Genomic DNA, 16,765 nt, shown 5'->3' on the forward strand with positions numbered 1-16,765 from the left:
CAAGTAATATAATGAAAATATCACAATTTGCAAGGTTTTTTTTTTTTTAAGTATAAACATTAAAATAAAATTTAAGCATACAAAAGCCAAAATGTATAGGCTAAGGTACTAGGCTACTAACACTTAAGTTGCTAAGTACTTTCCATAGCATTGCGATACCTGTATCCACTCCAAACATTTTGGAGTTAATCTCCTATCATCTGCTAATTTTCGCTTGTGACCAGACAAGGACCTCTCAACCTCACAAGATGTGATCGGAGAAAAAATTAAATGCCTTAACGACATCGGGGAGCTAGAGGAAGTCCCTCAACAGCCCTATCCTCTAAAACTTTGGAAATTTTGCATGTGGTGGGATAAGCCGGGTTTCTAGTGAAAACTACATCTAGTTTATTAACAATTTTTAGCATTAGTAGAGGCATGTGATGCAAGAAAGCAAGCTTATTCAGCATCAGCCAAAAAAAAAAAAAAAAAAAAAAACACACACACCACTCCCATGTCACCCCTCCGTTCGTTCGAAATACCTGTCCAGTTGAGCCTTAAATTTGTTTAGGCTATCAACTTCAACAACAAGTGACGGAAGTCGGTTCCACCAACCAACCACCCGCTAGCCAAAGGCAAATTTCCGCACATCTATCTGACATCCGTCCTTCCTCAATTTTGAATGTATGCCCTCTGAGGTGATTATTTTGAGCAAGATGAAGAATCCCATTGGCATTGAGCATGCTCAAACCATTCAAAGCCTTATACACCTCTATCAGATCACCTCGCCGGTGCCTAGTCTCCAGACTCTGTAATTTGCAAAACTTAAGCCTTTCTTCGTAAGAGCAACCCTTTGTTCCATTCACTAATCTTGTTGCCCTTCTCTGTACTTGTTCCAGCAACTCTACATCCTTCTTGAAATGAGGCCTCCAGACCTGTATACAGTAAATGATTAAATGTAAATTCTCATGGTTTTTTAGAAATATATTTTAAATCAATTTGATAAATAATTTGTTGATTATTGTAAGACAAAATATGAAAATTTTATGTCGACAAGTATAAAATATGCTATTAAATATGATATTTCATTTTTTTTTTTTTTTTGAAATTATGAATGTGCAAAATATGATGAAATATGAAATTACAAACACACTTCTTTAGGATCCTCAGACCATGTAACATCGACTGACTAAGTTTCTTGCCTTTATCTAAACGAAAAATGAATATGATAATACATAAAAATCCGAACCCTATTAATCAGAATAGCTTTTTCCTGGAAGTGCTTCATTGCTGAACTCACTGGCTCTGCCACCTTGGGAAGTGGCAAATTTGGTATAGTTCAGAGTGGAATTGGATGGTCAATTTTTGACAATAGGAAAAGGAAGAGTGGTGAGATTTTTTTTTTTTTTTCTCCCAGATTCAGAAAAAGTGCATCTTTGTATTAAATGCCATCCTAATAATGATTAGAGACACACACACACACACACACACACACACACACACACACACACACACACACACACACACACACACACACACACACACACACACACACACACACACACACAATGTTTTGGCTTGTCAAAATTAAATGTCTTTGATAAGATAGCATGATATTAAGAGAAACAAAATTAATGCATGTACAAGTTTTGAAGTAACTATATCATAAATTTTAATAACTTTTTAATGTTTTTTTTTTTTAATTGTTCATGGAATTTTATGAGATTTTCATTTCAAAATTATTTGAAAATTTCATTTGAAAGTTATTTGGAATTAATATGTACAGTTGCAGTTGGTTTGTGCTGTAGATCAAGCATGATTTTATTAGTACATTGTAACATTATTTCATATAACCTTGTTTTTTTTTAATATATATATAGAGTTTGAAGAAGCACCTTTACCAAGGCTGCTTATATCAGGAGATAAAAATTCTGGAAAATCATCTTTAATAAGATACCTAATGAACAGTGCCCTTAATGTGTAAGTGGATACTTAAAATTTATGTCATTTGATTTTTAAATAAATCTTTTATATTAAAGTGACATTTCACTTCATAGATGGATAACATAAAAAAAAAAATCAAAATTTAATATATGATTAAATGAGGTATGCTATCAATATATGACTTTTACATCATGCAGGTAATGAAAACTTGAATTTGAAGTAAAATGCGAATGTTACATTGGATGGGTTTGTAAATGCATCGCATTAATTCTGTCTTGCACAGTTACATATACATAGCAAATTAGATCTATCCTTGATTAAAATAAAGCAGTACAATGCTGAAAAAAATCAGTTTTCCATGTCCCCCCCCCCCAGGACAGACTCGAAGAATCAAAACAAATATGTTAACATGTATAAAAGTATAAATATGTTGCCTCCAGAGAAACGGAAATAAGGAAAATGCAGGTACAACAAGGTAAATCTTTAATAAACACAGGTACAAATTGAGTTAGACTAAATGAAATAAAATAAAAGAACTTCAGCTTAAAGACCCTGCAAATCTGGATTGGCTGCTTGCATCAAGATCTGCAGAGAGCCTCTGTCAGCAAGGCTGTGCACACCCTTGAGCTTAAAGGTTTGGTTCCTGCTATATTTTCTAGTGTCATCCAGACTTTATGTTCTCAGGCGGTCCGGAAGTCTAACTTATATTGCTCGCGGCAGCGAGACAAGTTCAATAACTTGCTTCGAGACGCACACACCCCCAATCACACACACAGAGGTTCTGCGGTTGATCCCTCTCACTTCATCCTGAATCTAAGCAGTAAGGACTTGTTCAGTGAACAAGTGGAACTTCTCACCCTCGGGATGAAGTTTGCCGTATTACCTCGAAGTCCTCCCATCACACAACTTGCCACAGGAATAGAGGCATCTTTAACCTGAACAAACCACCGAGATTTGTTTCAAGGCCCCATCAGTCTTGCAACGTGTTCATCCTGTTGGCTCTAACTTCAGCCGCCATCAGCTTACTGCTTTCAGTTTGCTTGGAAGGGATAACACCATTGTCATTTTGCCTGCCAACAAGGGATGTCGCACTGTAGTCCTAGATAGATCCGAGAACCAGGATAAAGCCCTATCCCTTCTACAAGACACCAGCATTTATGAATTGGTACATGATCCTCCCATCAAAGTCATGGGGCAGTGGGAAGCCAGTGTCAACAGTTTAGTCTACACCTGGTTAAAATCCAAGAATATTTCAAAAACTACACATTGGCAGCTTCAAGTAACTGGATGTCAACTTCCCCAGTTTTATGGACTGCCGAAAGTACATAAGCCGGGTGTCCCTTTACAACCAATTGTCTCTTGTTGCAATTCCTGATACATGAACTTTCGAAATTTGTCGCTGGATTACTGGGGGATAGACTGACAAGAAAAGTAAAAGATTTGTGGTGGTAGGATCCACCAGACGAAAAATTGGGATGGGAGGTGGGGAAGGGAGTATGGGGTAAGTTGGGAATAAAGCATAGGGCTAAAGTGCCCTATGTCAGGCAGAGATTGCACTGATGCTGACAGTGACTACATCCGTCATCGTCAGTGTGTCACATATCCTATGCCATGCCACAAATGAGGCGCCTCCGTAGCTAGGTGGGAAGGAGCAGCAGTGCGTAGCACACACTTCTTGATTAGACCGGGGTTTGAGCCCGTCACCACCAAATACGGAGGATGCGGAAAGGTCAGGGAATGACCACCGCATATCCCGGAGCAATATGGCCTTAGTTGCTAATGCTCCTAAAAACCAAATAACTAACAAACAAGACACAAATGAAAGGGCATGACATCAGCAATGCAGGGAGGGGTTCCATGTAAGTTACTCTCACTGCAATGGACCGGGGGGGGGGGACTGCTAGAACAAAACATGCTAACCATTTATTCCACTCAGTATACAACTATTATACTAACAATTACACAAGTACACTTTTTTTTTTTTTAATACTTATATGGGGACAGACTAGTTTCTAACAGGACACGACACGACACTCACTCACTCATTTAACTCATTTCATCCATCATTACACATTCAGACAGGAATCCTTGTTATATAATGTTGATTTCTATCATCTTGGAATATTTCATTTTTATGAGGATAAAAAAGATGGAAAATAAAATATAGTAAATGGTATTCAACAGCCAAATTAAATTTGGCTACTGAATACCATTTTTAAGGGAAATTAAATTTAATAAAGAAAATAATTTGCCCTTTATGGCTAGAAACAGTACTGATTATTGTGATTTAATTTAAATAATGAATATATATAAGATAAAAAACATATTACTTCATTTTTACAATAAAAGTGTGGAGAAAAACGTGTGACTGGTAATTAAAGTTATAATATTAGAAAAGTTGTGTGAAGTTTATTTACTTCATGCAATACAAATCATATAAACCAGTGGCACAGTAATGTCACATATATTTATGATCTTGCGGTTTCAAAAAAGGTACACCAGTTTAAATTGCATAAATTTCTGAAATATTTCAGAAAATATATATATATGTGGAAAATATATTGAGAGATGTAGACTATCTACATCAGTTTTTTCATTTAGTGTCATGGTCTCTCTCTCTCTCTCTCTCTCTCTCTCTCTCTCTCTAGAAAGCTTGAAGTTTTTCTCCTTACAATTAGTCTTGATATGTACTGACTTCATTTTCTTCTCTGTAAACAGAGCTCAATGAACCCACTTGTGCATGATGAGTTAAAAATTTAGCTTTAGGGTGACAATTAAAAAAAGGCGGTGCAAAGCCTGTATCGACATCACGGGTGGCCATATCTCCTACTGAAGACCACCTCTTCCCTTTGTTCCATCTTTGGCAGTGATGCATCTGTATCATGACAGCCAGTGTTATGTTGCCATTTTTGAATAAAGTCCCTCTGTACCGTTTTGTTTCCATTATTGTGTCGATGTTGTTTCCTCCATCATTTCTGTACTCACAAAGTTCCTTTGGTATGCTTTTCCCATATCCAGGCCACTGCTATGAGAAGCTACAGGTGAAAACCTGACTGGTCTTTAAGTTTTGCACACCAGTGTATGATATCCAGTGCTTCCACCACAAATACGGTATATGGGCAGCTTATGCAATATGTATGAAAATAATAATTGCCTGATTTATATTTAACCAATTTTAATTAAGCTTGGGAAGGCTCGACAAATCATTCTAAAAGAGCCAAATAGATTGCTACGAGGGGCCATTGTATTAGGATGCTTTTTCAAGTAATGGTTGAAATAGATTGCTGTGCGGCGGCCATTGTATTAGGATGCTCTTTCGAGTAATGGTTGAAATAGATTGCTGTGCGGGGGCCATTGTATTAGGATGCTTTTTTGAGTAATGGTTGAAATAGATTGCTGTGTGGGGGCCATTGTATTAGGATGCTTTAGACTGGCACCCACAGTAGCTGGAACTATACTCGAATCTGATCCACACTGTTTGTACCCACTACCCGACCTGTAACCCTCAAAACAAACAAAAAACAGATACCCTTAAGAAATTTGCTTTAAATTTTTTACACATTAATAATTAATGCAAAAATCAATCATCATATTTACTGCATGTAATATAAAAACATTTTAAATATAATAAAACAAAAAAATTGAAAATACAGTATATAACAATTAATTTTACACATTTTTTGCTATGTAGAAAGAGGGAAATCATCAACAGTTACTTGGTTCAACTGTGTTTTGTTTTCTTGGATTAGAATCCAGCTACAGAAAAATCTTTCACCGGGTGTTTGCATTTACTGGCAGACATAACAAGATTGAAATGAGTCACAGCTTCAAGATATGGGATTTTTTTTTTAACCACTTGGACAATTTAAATCATCTTCATCCTCAGAAATTGATTTTGGAAGTTTCACTGGGATATAATTTCGGATTTTGTCTGCAGGAAGTTCAACATTTTCATCACTTAAATCTTCATATTAAATAAATCGTCTGTCTTCTTCCTCTTTCCTTCTGTTGAATCTTTTATTTCCAGTTTTTAAATGTTGCGTGGCTTACTTATAAAAAATTATAAAAATTAATTACTTATAAAAACTGGAACCGCATCCGATTGCGGACTGCACACCGCACAATTACTTGACACCCGTGGGTATCCGACCCGATGTAGTAGTCCAGCTCAAACATCCAAACATTTAATATAAATTGCAGTAGGGGGAATTTGGGGTAGTATCGAACTGGAATTTTTTCTAAAATCTGTCGAGGGACTAAACATTGAAAATTTGGTGTCGATTTGACTTTTTCTTTTCAAAAAATTCCTAAACATCAGAAATACCCATACTCAAAAATTTTTAAAAATAATGCTAAAATAGTTTTTTATTTTATTTTATTTAGTTTTGTTTTTTTTGTCTTGGTTTTTCCAGAGATATCAAACTGTAAATTTATAACTGGCATGAATAAGCGGCCTCTTGTTAATGTGATACTAAGGTGATTGATACACATAATATGCATATAACATGTATGTTTAAATATACAGGATGTTTCAATTAAAAGGCACCAGGGGATCTATCTTGCTTATTTTTAAGTTTAGGCCATTTGTCTTCTGAACTATTTTTATAATATTTGGGCTGAAATTTTTGCATTTGATGATAAAATTGGACTAAGTATTACCATTTAGATTTTAAGAGTTCTGAATTTAAATTTGAATTTAAACACGTGTACACTGAATATATATGTATTAAGATGTACTTAGCTGTATGATTGCAGTTGTGCTGCATCTCCTCATGCTATAACTGAAACTGTTGTCTTATTTATAGTATACGTAAGTTAGTTATAATCCAGTTTAATATAAATATATACTAACATCAGTAGCTTTCGAGACACGTGTCTCTTTGTCAACTGACAAATTAAATACAAAAATACAACGAGCTGAGTGAGGCATGTTAATCATGCGTCATTGTTGTTGCACGGACGTGCGCTGCTTTCTACACCACTGATCATCCAGCAATAAAACGGTTGTCTCTAGGATGGGATGCAGACATATGCCTTTCTGGCGATTTATTGCCTTAACTCACGCTGGAGACTGTAACAGTTGCTACATAGGAGAAACATCAAGGCGTCTCCAGGATCGCCTCACGGAACACGACACAGCAATCCAGCTTGCCGAAACTGACCAGTCCGTGGTCGCGGAACATTTCTGGGCCACCAACCACGATCTTGACCCCAAACGCGATTTTGAAATAGTAGACCACTCACGACACTTTCGCCACCGCCTATGGCTAGAGTCACTCAACATAGTAAACAATCCAAAGGCATTAAATCGCCAGAAAGGCATACGTCTACATCCCATTCTAGAGACAACTGTTTTATTGCTGGATGATCAGTGGTGTAGAAAGCAGCGCACATCCGTGCAACAACAATGACGCATGATTAACGTGCCTCACTGAGCTCTTTGTATTTTTGTATTTAATTTGTCAGTTGACAAAGAGACGCGCGTCTCGAAAGCTACTGATTTTGTTAGTATATATTTGTATTAAACTGGATTATAACTAACTTACGTATATTATAAACTATGGACCCCAGTACTCCAGGCCCATTCGTTACTATTACTGTTGTCTTATTATTATTATTTTTTATCTTTAAATGAAATCAGTTTACATTTGTTTCAGAAGTACAATGATGTTTTCAGAGAAAAACCAAGGATGGGGAAAAACTTTCATATTAAGAAAAAGCAGTTGATTAGGCAGAATTTAAATTTAGAAATTGTAAAATTTAAATGATAATTAGTCCAATTTTAACATTAAAATTCAAAAATTTCAGCTCAGATATGACAAAGAGGTCCAGATGACAAGTAGTCTAAATCTAAAAGTAAGATGTACCACATTGCCTTTCAGTTTATTTCAATAAGTTTTCATTTTTCATTATTTATTCCAAAATAGCAGAGAAAGTAAAAGAGGCTCTAATATCCACAACTTGGTTCTCAGCAAAGAATTAAATCGAATCCAAAATATGACAGTGCAGGAACCAATAGCAGGTAGTGCCCATAATGTCATAAAATGGGTGGTGGGCCAAAGGGATTTCTGGGTTCAAAGGAAAAGGGGTGGGCTACAGTTTCAACATAATAAAAAGATATGATCTTTCAATTTGACACCCATTTGTGAAAAAAAAAAAAAGGAAGTGCATTGAGCTGAGAATTTATCAGGGGCCCCTTGTTTTATAGCAATGATAGGTGAGTTGAAAACTACTAGCTTGTGGCAATACATAGACTTAATAGCTTAACTAGAGCCGCAAGCAGAGGCAAAAGTGATTCTAGCACTGCTACTATTGGTACATACAGCAGATTGAAAAGAAAGGTGTCTGGGACTTCAGGTCCTGCTGTGGGTCATTATGGAACAAAAAAATATATGGGCTGTTTTAGGGTAATTAAGAGTAAAAATATCTGCATGTATACTTGCTTGTACACTAATGCTGGGAGTATTGTAAATAAATTTGATGAATTTGAAGTACTGATTAAGTCATCAAATGCAAACATTTTGGAATAGCAGAGACATGGTATCAATCAGGCGTAAATGATGCTGAATTTGAATGTGTGTAGTACAGTGTATACAGGAAGAACAGACAAGACACGAGAGGTGGAGGGGTTATGCTCTTAGTTAAGAAGCATATTAAATGTAATGCAGTGCATCCAGTGACATGGGTGATCAGTGCAATACAGAGTCAGTGGTGTGATATAAATACTGGGAGAACAAAATTTAGAGTAGGAGTGTGTTATAGGCGTAATGACTGTGATGGGTATATCAAACAGCTATACAGAGAAATACAGTGGGCTGGCAAATCAGAATGTCTCATGATGGGGATTTTAACTTTCCAGATGTTGACTGGAATTTGTGGGTTGGTCACTCACACCTTAGCAAGACTTTTGTGGGTTTCTTGGATGACTGTTTTCCACAGCAGCATGTTAGAGAGGCAATAAGAGGAAGCAATACTCTTGATCTTGTTATCAGCAGTGATTCTTCATGCATTAAGAATCTGCAGGTAAAAGACCCACTGGGTGGCAGCAATCACAGTCTACTAATATGGAATTTCATTAAAGACAACTACTGTCAAGAGTAAAGGGAAAGGCTTTTACTTTCATAAGAGAGATTACAGTGGTCTCAGACAGTTTTTAAATTGTGTGCAGTGTGACTAACTGAAGATGTTACTAACAGCAAATTCTAAATGGGAACTAATCAAAGCTATTAGGATTTTCATACTAACGAATAAATACCGCTCAAGACTTAGACCTAAATGGATGTCAAATGAACTATTGAGACGTGTGGCAAAGAAGAAAAGTGCATATAAATGCACTTCTGTATCAGGTGATACAGAAGCCTATGGTAGATATAAGTTATTCTCTGATCAAATCACAAAGGAGGTTAGGCAAGCTAAGGCAGCTTATGAGAAGTCACTGGCAAAGAAAAACAGCAAAGACTTCTATGCTTATATTAACAGTAGAAGGGGTTAAATCACATTTTGCCACTTGATCACTATGGGTTAACTGTTGATGACCTTGCTCAGGTTATGGACAAGTTGATCATATTTTGCATCTACATTAACACATGAGGAATTCTATAGGGAAGAGGATGCCAGAAGTTTATCATACTCTAATGAGGAGCTAAATGACTTTTTGATAATTGCAAGGAAAGTGGAAAAGAAATTGTTGAAGATGGACATAAGAAAGCACCTGGGGTTTATGGAATCTATCCAGTTATATTAAGAGAGGCAACAAACACTTGTCCATAGTTATGAGGGGAGATCTCTGTGGACTGGAGATGTGTGAATGTATCCTCAATTCATAAAGGGTGATCAAAGGGCAATGTGGATAATTACAGACCTGTTAGCTTAACGTCTGTTCCATGGAAAATAATGGAGTCGCTGGTTAAAGAAGTAATGCAGGACGATCTGGACATACATGCATTTACACTGCAATCACAGCATGAATTTGTTAAGGGGTGGTTTGTCTAACCACTCTAACAGGTTACCATGATGCAATGCCAAGGAACTGGATGAAAAATTATTTTGACATAATATACTTGGATTTCAGGAAGGCTTTTGATACTGTTTCACATAAAAGACTGCTGTACAAACTGGAGCAATATGGCATTAAATGCAAGTTACTGCTATGGGTTAAGTGGAAGAAGACAGAGTAGTTATCAATGGCCACTACTGTTTGTGTACTAATATTATTAGTGGAGTTCCCTCGGATTCAGTGCTGGTCCCATTGTTGTTTTCAGTATTTATTAACGATATTGATGAAGGTATATCAGAGTCAATGTTTAAATTTATAGATGATACAAAGGTCGTCAGAGTGGTTAACAACAGTCACCAAGGTGAGCTACTGCAATAAGATCTAGGAAAATTGGTCAGTGGGCTGAGAAATGCCTATTGAAGTGCAATGCCGGTTGAAGTATAATGTTTCCACTACCCTGAGTGTAGTACCACATGAAATAGACTTGGAGGTAATTGTGCAGTCAGACATAAAATTCTCTGAGCCAAGACAGCTCACGGGGTTTTGTCAATGATATACAGAAACTTTTTGCAAGCAGAGATTAAGGAGGTGATTATCCCTTTGTATAAGGCCATAGTTAGGCTGCATCTTGTGTATTGTACATAGGTCTGGAGGCTTTACTTTAGGAAATATGTAGATCTGCTGGAACAGGTGCAGAGAAGGACAACCAGATTGGTGAAGGAAGAACAAAAGGGTGCTCTTACCTAAAAGGCTTCATTTCTTCAAATTGCCATCTTGAGACTAGGCACTTCGATAGATCTGATAGGTCCAGTTAGATGATAAATTGATTTAAAGCCTTGACTGGGTTGAATAAGCTGAATATTAATGGTATTCTTCCATTTGCTGAGACCAAACACGAGGGGGCATAAATTCAAGTTGAAGGATGGTTGCAGAATAGATGTGTGGAAGTTTGCCAGCCAGTGGCCTGTTGATTGTTGGGACAGGCTTCCATTCGTTGTTGTGGAAGTGGAATATGCTGAATGAATTAAAGGAAGAACTAGACAAATTCTTGGAGGGTATGGATGGGTGAACTGTGTGTGTGTGTGTGTGTGTGTGTGTGTGTGTACAGGCAACCCCCCTATAACACAGTACTTCTACAACACGATTTCGCTCTAACACAATTGATAAATTGCAGCAATCCTCACACAACATGGTAGTCAGAGAATTTCGGTAAACCTCTCATAACAGGGTATTTTTGAGCTTTTGTACAGGGAAATCCCTGCTATTATGTTGGATGTCATTTTTTAACATTTCCACTCTTTTTGAATCCCCCCTTTCCCATTGACTCACTAGTCAAAACAAAAATTATCGAGAAATCTCTGTATTTTATTTTGTTGGGAAAGCCCCGTGTTGCATTCTGTGCTATTGGACTTGTGCTTGTTGAACTTGTGGAAAAATCTAGATTTCAAAGTTTTATTACTATTGGATAGCACACCAGGCCATCCAAACATTGAAGTTATGTTCCTACCACCACAGTTGTACTGTACTAGGTTCATACAACTTCTTTCATTCAGCCATAAGATCAAGGCATTATATCCACCTTTAAAACTCATTATATCAGAAAATCGTTACAAAGGATTTTGAAAAAAATTGATTCTGAATCTATCGAAGTAATGGAGGCATGGAAACATTTCTCTATCGGAATCATAGCTTTATCGCTGAAAGAAATAAAACCATCAATGTTAAATGCGTGTGGAAAAATGTATGGCCAGAGTCAGTTCATTCAGGAAATATGGTCAAACAGGCAGAAAACGGAATTGGTGTGATAGTAGAGCTTACTATGTCAGCAGGAGGGGAAGGTTTTGATGATACAACTACTGAAGCCCTCGTGGGCAGCACAGTTGATAAAATCACCCACCACACCACTCAAGACCTGAGTTCGAATCCCGCCGATGACGGGAGAAATTTTTATGGGTATTTTTCACACTGTGGAAACACACAGTGGCTGAGTTAGTTGGGCAAGGGTAACATGGTTTTTTTCTCCTGAAATTTGGGTTTTTCATCCAGCAAAACAGAAAATTGACCTCGGGACACACGTAATTTATAGACAAACACAGAGTAACATTGCCTTAGTCACCGATGCTCCTAAAAAAAAAAAAAAAGATATGATTACTGAAAGTGTTCAAGGATTACTGGTAGAAAAAAAGGCTGGTGAATGGATTTGGCGGAAATGACATTGGAGGTAAAACCGAATCAATTCAGAGGATGTCAGCACAGGTGAAAATTCTAAACTTCCAAAGTTTACACTAAAAAGCATATGGGATGGCATAAAGTTAGCCAAGCAATTAGAATCTTATTTTTTGAATGCAGATTCTTGAATAAAAGCAGCCCAAAGTTCAAAAGGGAGCTTCAAAAATGCTTAGTTCCATACAATGAAATTCACAAAGATTTATCAAACAAAAGCAAACAAACCCAGATTACTGATATTTTAAAGAGAGCAGAAGGTACATGAAATCTAGAATGGTGTATTTTTGTTGGCTTTGGAGCGTAACCCCCATTTTTGTACTTTTTCTTAGTCTCGTATAACATGGTTTCGCACAACATGGCATTTTATAGAAATCTAACTATCATGTTATACGAGGGTTACCCGTGTGTGTGTGATTTTTTTTTTTCTGATGCTATATAAGCTTGCTTTCTTGCATCATTTGCTCTTACTACTACTATTACCTAAACTATGTCACTAAAATTATTTGGACATACAGAGGTAGCTGCAGAAAGGATTTTTGAAAAGCTTAATATATAGAAGTTTCCTTTGGTATGTATAATAGCTTGAACCTTTCTAGGCCATACTTTCTGCCAATTTCAGATAAGTGTCAGCAGGAATTTGCTGCTATTGATTTTGTAAAGCAGACTAATCTATTTTCCATTTCATCACACAGGTGTTCATTGGGGTTGTAATTTGGGATCTCAGTTGTCCAATCCAACTTTTTGATATTGTTGCTCGCAAACCAGGTCTGTATGACATGGAACATTGTCCTATTAGGTGTTTTTATGTTCTTAAAGACTGTTCAGGTTTACCCTAGTTAACCTAGATATTGGAAGGATACATTCCTTTGAATATAATTAACCTGTTTTATCACATTATTGCCTAAGCTGCTAATATGCAACAAAAATATAAAACCAAGTATTCTTTTACTTGGATGCTTAGTTTCTCTGGTCATGGATTATGGGTGGTTCTGCCTTTCTCTCCCCTTTATGATTTTAATACAGTGGATTCTGGTTATTTGGGCCACCGCTTAATCAGCCGTTTATTCGGGGCAAATCTTGAAAAACAGAACCCAATCGAGAAAATAGCCAGGGTTTACTTCGCTTAATTGGGACAACATGCCATTTAATCGGGGCAGGAGACTGCAGCCTTGAAGATTACTCTACAATTGTCACCGACCGTACCACGTAGTTCAGTCGGATTTCTGGAGGTCACAACCATAAAACAATTAGAAGTCACCTGTTTATTGGGCTTTTGAGTCATTGGGTTAGTGAAATCTATCATAAACTGATAGTAAACTCGATCTTATTGAATTTGCTATAATACCGACAGCTGGAATTCTGTGGGTTATTATGGTGTTTACACTTCCATGGAATCTTCAATCATATAAAAAAAATAATTTTCAGAATCTTCTCTTCATTCCTATTTTTAAAGCTTCGTAACTAGTTACTCCGTTCTCACTTGCGCATATCGTGTTACTTGCAATTTGTGTGTGTGCGGTGTTTTTTGTTATTGATTGCTTATCTTTTTACTGTTTTAAATTTTAATCCCCACCCACAAATGTAATGTGAACAGAAATGTCAACTAGTTAGTGTGTACATATTACAGTATGTATTAATTATTCTGATTATCATGTATATTCTTACGAATTTCACGTATATTCTTCCGAATTTCATGTATATTCTTCCGAATTTCACATATATTCTTCCGAATTTCACGTATCATTTAATTTTTTAATTGGTAAGGTAATAAAGGTAAATTTGTGCTTATATATCTTTACTTTTTTAGCCAGTGGATAATATTCCTCCTGTTCTTGCTAATTAGAATCGCTGTTTAATAGAATTAAAATTCAATTCATAAACGTGATCACAATGACCTGGGCTTACTACACATCGTATAGTGAACGGTACTTTACTATGGTGAGTCCATTGTAACGTGATTTGATTGTACACTGAACCAATTGTAAAGCGGGGTTCCATTGTATTTTTAACTATTTACATGAAACTTCGGATAATTGGGACAGCGGCTTAATCAGGCCAAAATGCACTAGTCCCGATGTGTCCCAAATAACCGGAATCGACTGTATATGTATTTATTCCCACTTAACAACCTAAGTGACTGAAAAATCATATCTATGTGAGGTGTGCTAAGAAGTCCCAAGAATAACTTTATAATTTAGTTAAAATTGAAATTTTTCAATTATTTGTGTTTGTTCCTTTTTCTTTTGTCATGATTTTAAGTATTTCTGAACTTGTTTACTGATACCAGTTTCAGTGCCCTTGATATATGCCATTAGACTTTTAAGGAAGCCTTTATTCATCAGAAATTGTCTTTATCAAGTATCAAATCTTCATATTTTAGTCTTTGGAGACATCCAATACACTTAGTGTATTAAAATCTATTAGTAAATGAGTTTCTGAATTGCTTCCAATCATAGCAGAAGAGAATAGCTTCATTTAGGGTACAAGAGGAGACACAAGAAAATAATTCTTTTCTGAAAACTGCTAGCTTGGGGGGAGACAAAGACCAATAGATAGACAGTAGCCACTGGCAGAGGTGAAAGAGATTCTTGCACTGCTTCTATTAGAATGAGCAGAAGCCTGAAAAACAAGATGCATGGTATTTCAGAGACTGCTGGGAGCCATTGCGGTACAAGTAAACACATGGGTTGTGTTAGGGTAGCTAAGAATAGAAACAGGTGCAGGTATACTTGCGTGTACACCAATGCTAGGAGTTTAGTAAATAAATTTGATGAATTTGAGGTATTGCTCAAAACATCAAAGGCAGATATTGTTGGGATATCAGAGACGTGGTGTCACACAGATATAAGGGATGCAGAACTGCAATTTGGGGAGTACAACGTCTACAGAAAGGGTAGACAGGATAGGAAGGGGGGAGGGGTTATGCTATTAGTTAAGAAACACATAAAAACCAAGGAAGTGAAGCCAGCCGACATCGCCGGACAGTGCAGTGTTGAGTCAGTTTGGTGTGACATAAGCATTGGGAGATCAAAATTGAGAGTAGGAGTGTGCTATAGGCCTAATGACTCTGATGAGTATAATAAGGAACTGTACAGGGAAATAGAGTGGGCCAGTAAATCAGAGAGTCTTATAATGGGAGATTTTAATTTCCCAGATATTGACTGGAATTTGGGGGCTGGTTACTCCCACACTAGCAGGGCTTTTGTGGATTTATTGGATGATTGTTTTCTACATCAGCATGTTCGGGAGGCAACTAGAGGGAGTAATACTCTTGATTTGATTATCAGCAGTGATTCTTCATGCATTAAGAATCTGCAGATAAATGAACCACTAGGTGGCAGTGATCACAGTGTGCTGAAGAGGGATTTACTCAAAGAGGTAACTACCATTAGGGGTAAAGGGAAGGGTTATTGCTTCCGTAACGGCGACTACGATGGACTGAGACAGTATTTAAATTCTATACAGTGGGACCAACTGATGATGTTACCAACAGCAAATTCAAAATGGGAAGCATTCAAAGAACTTATCTTGGAAGCTACTAGGCTTTACATACCAACTAAGAAATATTGTTCAAGGGTTAGGCCAAAATGGATGTCAGATGAACTAATGAGGCATATGGCAGAGAAGAAAAATGCATGGGATACTTACAAATTAACACATGACACAGAAGCCTATGATAGATACAAGTTGATATGCAACCAAGTTACAAAGGAGGTTAGGCAGGCGAAGGCAGATTACGAGAAATCCTTGGCAAGGGATGCAAAGAAAAACAGCAAAGAGTTCTTTACTTATGTAAACTCTAGAAGGAAGGGGATGAATCAGTTTGGTCCACTTGATATTGATGGGTCAACTGTTGATGATCCTGCTCAGGTAGCTAACAAACTAAATGAATATTTTGCATCGACATTCACACATGAGGAGTTATTCAGCAAGGGGAATGCCAGAGGTGTATTCAACTCTAGCAGTAAGCTACAGAATCTTGAAATAACTGGGAGTAAAGTGGAGGAGAAACTGTTGAAGATAAACACAAGAAAGGCACCCGGGGTGGATGGGATCTATCCAGTTATATTAAAGGAGGCAGCAAAGGAAGTAAGCAAACCCTTAGCCATAATTATGAGAGCTTCCTTGGACTCAGGGGAGGTACCCATAGACTGGAGATGTGCAAATGTGACCCCAATTCACAAAGGAGGATCAAAGGCTGACACAAGTAATTATAGACCTGTGATCTTAACTTCTGTTCCAGGAAAATTAATGGAGGCACTGGTTAAAGAAGCACTGCAGGATCATTTAGACAAGACTTCAGTTATAGCTCAGACACAGCATGGTTTTGTTAAGGGGAAGTCTTGCCTGACCAATTTGATTGGATACTATGATGCAGTCACAAAAGAACTGGATGCAGGGAATAACTTTGATATTATATACTTGGATCTTAGAAAGGCTTTTGATACTGTTGCACATGGAAGACTGCTACACAAATTGGAGCAGTGTGACATTGGAGGCAAATTGCTGCTATGGATAAAGGGGTGGTTGAGGAGAGAAGACAGAGAGTGGTAATCAATGGACACTGCTCAACGTGGACTAATGTTATTAGTGGAGTCCCTCAGGGCTCAGTGTTGGGTC

The 16,765-nt window shown here is 37.1% G+C and overlaps 1 protein-coding gene across 1 annotated transcript in view; it reads left to right on the forward strand.

Annotated features, from left to right (window-relative positions):
- Positions 1 to 16,765, forward strand: part of LOC150086833 (polynucleotide 5'-hydroxyl-kinase NOL9) — a 176,081-nt gene that overhangs the window by 58,611 nt on the left and 100,705 nt on the right. The window contains exon 4 of the mRNA XM_090371608.1: positions 1,860 to 1,959. Coding sequence (XP_090227734.1) covers positions 1,860 to 1,959 — 100 coding nt within the window. The remainder of the gene's footprint in view (positions 1 to 1,859; positions 1,960 to 16,765) is intronic.

The sequence above is a fragment of the Mastigoproctus giganteus genome, chromosome 4 (assembly GCF_048544385.1).
Source record: "Mastigoproctus giganteus isolate SK-2022 chromosome 4, ASM4854438v1, whole genome shotgun sequence".
Classification (NCBI taxonomy): Eukaryota; Metazoa; Arthropoda; class Arachnida; order Uropygi; family Thelyphonidae; genus Mastigoproctus; species Mastigoproctus giganteus.